This window comes from Mus caroli, chromosome 3, assembly GCF_900094665.2.
Source record: "Mus caroli chromosome 3, CAROLI_EIJ_v1.1, whole genome shotgun sequence".
NCBI lineage: Eukaryota > Metazoa > Chordata > Mammalia > Rodentia > Muridae > Mus > Mus caroli.
The window spans coordinates 81,343,331-81,346,142 of NC_034572.1; the positions used below are offsets into that span (position 1 = coordinate 81,343,331).

Here is a 2,812-nt window from a genome sequence, read left to right on the forward strand (position 1 = left end):
CCCTGCCTCTGCCTCCAGAATGCTGGGATTAAAGCCCTGGCTATCCTGAAACTCACTCTGTAGACCAGGCTGGCCTCAAACTCAGAAATCCGCCTGCCTCTGCCTCCCAAGTGCTGGGATTAAAGGTGTATGCCACCACTGCCTAGCGCCTCTCAGATTTTTAATTTTTATTTTATACCTACCAGTGTTTTGCCTGCATGTATGTCTGGGTACGGAGTGTGTGTCTAGTGCCCACAGAAGCCAGAAGAGGTATCTGATCCCTAGAAACTAGAGTTAGAGACAGTTGTGAGCCTCCATGTAGATGCTAGGAATCAAACCTGGGGCCTCTGGAAGAGTAACCAGTGCTCTTAACCGAATCTCTATCCCAGCATTGATCTTTGAAGCATCTGTTAACATCTGGAAAGCATTTAGGAACAAGCTGATGCAGGTCTACCAGGGACTTGGAAAGTTTAACAAAAATATGGTCTGTCTTATTGTTACAGTTATTTACTAACTTGGGAAGTAGACTCTCTGTCCTTCAATTACAGTTCACTTTCCTTATACCAAGCAGGAGGCCCTGAGGGGAGGGGGGGTGGATGGGCCAGCAGGATGACACATAAGTGGATTCAAGGGCCAGCCTTGATTATGGGGAATTAGGGACCTACTATGTAAACACTCAAATTCAAACTGTTCCTGTAGGAGGCAGGCCCAGTATTCATGCCTGTAATTCCAGCACTCAGGAGGCTGAGGCAGGGGAATTGCAAATTCTAGCCTAGCTTGGGTTACTTAACAAAACATTCTCAAAGAAGGAAGGAAGGGACGGAGGGAGGGAGGGAGGGAGGGGCTAGCCCGAGAATGGGTCTATACCCACTTGCCAAGTCCTGCCTCTTCCAGGTGCCGATGCCAGAAGTGAGATTTCAACAGCAGCTGGAACAACTCAATTCCATGGGCTTTATTAACCGTGAGGCCAACCTACAGGCCCTGATCGCCACAGGAGGGGACATCAATGCCGCTATTGAGAGACTCCTGGGCTCCCAGCTCTCCTGATCCCTCCTGCCTTCCCCACCTCTCAGCGCCAGCCTCTGGCTCCTCTGTCAAGCCCTACCTTCCATAGTCTGTCTTCTTTGACCCCTACGAACAGAACAGCAAGAACAGCAGGGTGACTTCCAACTTCCAAGGCTTGTGCCCAACCCAAAGCTCTCCAAGGATTTTGATTCCTTTAAGGTCTCATGAAATCTCTCCCGGTCCTCTTGGAGCAGAGCTATCTAGTGTGCACAGTGTGTCAGTTTGGCCACATCTCCTTGCCCACAAGTACCTTGGCAACACACATTCTTCTCCAGGGGACTGAGAGGAGGACCCCACCTGGCGTACCGGAAGTCTTCCGTTGGTACCACTAGAATTTAGCCAGCCTTACATTACTCCTACCCTCCTCTCCCTCCGTCACCTCAGCCCAACCAGTTTGAATCTCACTCTTTGGCTAGGTGCTGGTGAAACTGTTTTTCTTTCTCTACCCCTATACTGGTTCATATAGCAATTTTTCACGGGCTCCCTTTGGGACTCTGAGGCAGGGAAGAAAACGCCTGTCCTTCTGTCCAAAGGCAGCAGTGAGTCAGCAGTCTGAGTAGGGTTATCAAGATCAAACCAGACCAGTGGACACTGGTGCTCAAGAGCCACAGCTGAGAGCTCTGGGAAGCAGGGACTTGGGGAGACAGCCTGGGCAGGAGGCTTGGAAGTTGGAGTTGACAGAGTCTAGAAAGACCAATAGATTTCATGGTGGAGAAGACAGGCTCAGGCCTGACAGAAGAGAGTCTGATGGACTTGGAACTGAAGATAGGAGTTCAGCAAAGCTGAACAGCGTGACCCATGAGAAATCAAATTGGCTCCACTGTTTCCAGACATATTTGTGCTCACGTTCATATTCCAATGAACCCAGTCTTCAGGCTCCAGTATTTTGAGCCCCACTCTCCAGAAGATCTGATGGGGTTTCTCAGCATTGTAGAAAATCTGTGTGCGTACATGCAAGCTGGGGAGGTGTGTGTTCTTTGTTGATTTCTGGTTCACAACTTTGTCAACAGAGATAAGTGGGTACAAGGGCCAATGTCCTGGAAGACCACAGCATTGAGGGAGCCGGGTCCCTGGGCCTCTGGGTATTGGGTATCCAGAAAGCAGATTGAGCACTTCTCTGAGTGATAATGGCTCTGACTGGCACTCTGGCCACCGAGGCTTCCTTGGTGAACGAATAGTGAAGTTTCTCTTCCAGAAGTTTCTCTCCTGCCTTTCAGTTCTTTGCTGGTTCCCTAGGCCAGAAACTTGTATTTGAGGAGAGGTGGGATGGCAGATGCCTTTGGTATGGAACTGGGCTTTGCTTAATGAGTACCAGAGGAAGCTCTTGCCACATTTTCTCTGCTGTGTGGTCCAGGTACTTGGAGGACACCTGGCTGAGAGACAGGTAAGGAAAGGCATCCTGCTGTAGGTGGGGAACAGTCCCAATCAGTTCGAACATGCCTTCCCTTCCCCCTCTTATACCCAATACCCACTCTGGCCTTTGTAAATAAATAATGTGATTTTTGTTGTGAGATTATATTGGTGGTTTGTTTGTTTGTTTGTTTTTTCCTGAGGGAGGAACCTTGCTGAAGACATGCCACTGTCTGTCTTGAGTTAGGTTTGGTGTTCTGAGAAGATGTCACTGAAGACCAAGCTGGCCTAGAACTTGCACAACCCTCAGCCTCGGTGGCTGAGTGATGGGATTGAAGGCTGAGTGCCACGCTTGCCTCATCTTTTTGGCAGTGGAGCTAGCTGTCTGGTGATGTAAGAATGAACCATGCGGGACTGG

General features: G+C 49.6%; 1 protein-coding gene across 2 annotated transcripts in view; it reads left to right on the forward strand.

Moving 5' to 3' along the window:
• Ubqln4 (ubiquilin 4) overlaps positions 1-2,560 on the forward strand; it is a 16,188-nt gene extending 13,628 nt beyond the window's left edge. Inside the window, exon 11 of one of the 2 annotated variants that reach the window (XM_021158217.2) lies at positions 859-2,560. In XM_021158217.2, coding sequence (XP_021013876.1) covers positions 859-1,026 — 168 coding nt within the window. In that variant the 3' untranslated portion in view covers positions 1,027-2,560. The remainder of the gene's footprint in view (positions 1-858) is intronic. The other variant, XM_021158218.2, reaches the window with a different exon arrangement.
• Positions 2,561-2,812: the final 252 nt, after the last annotated feature.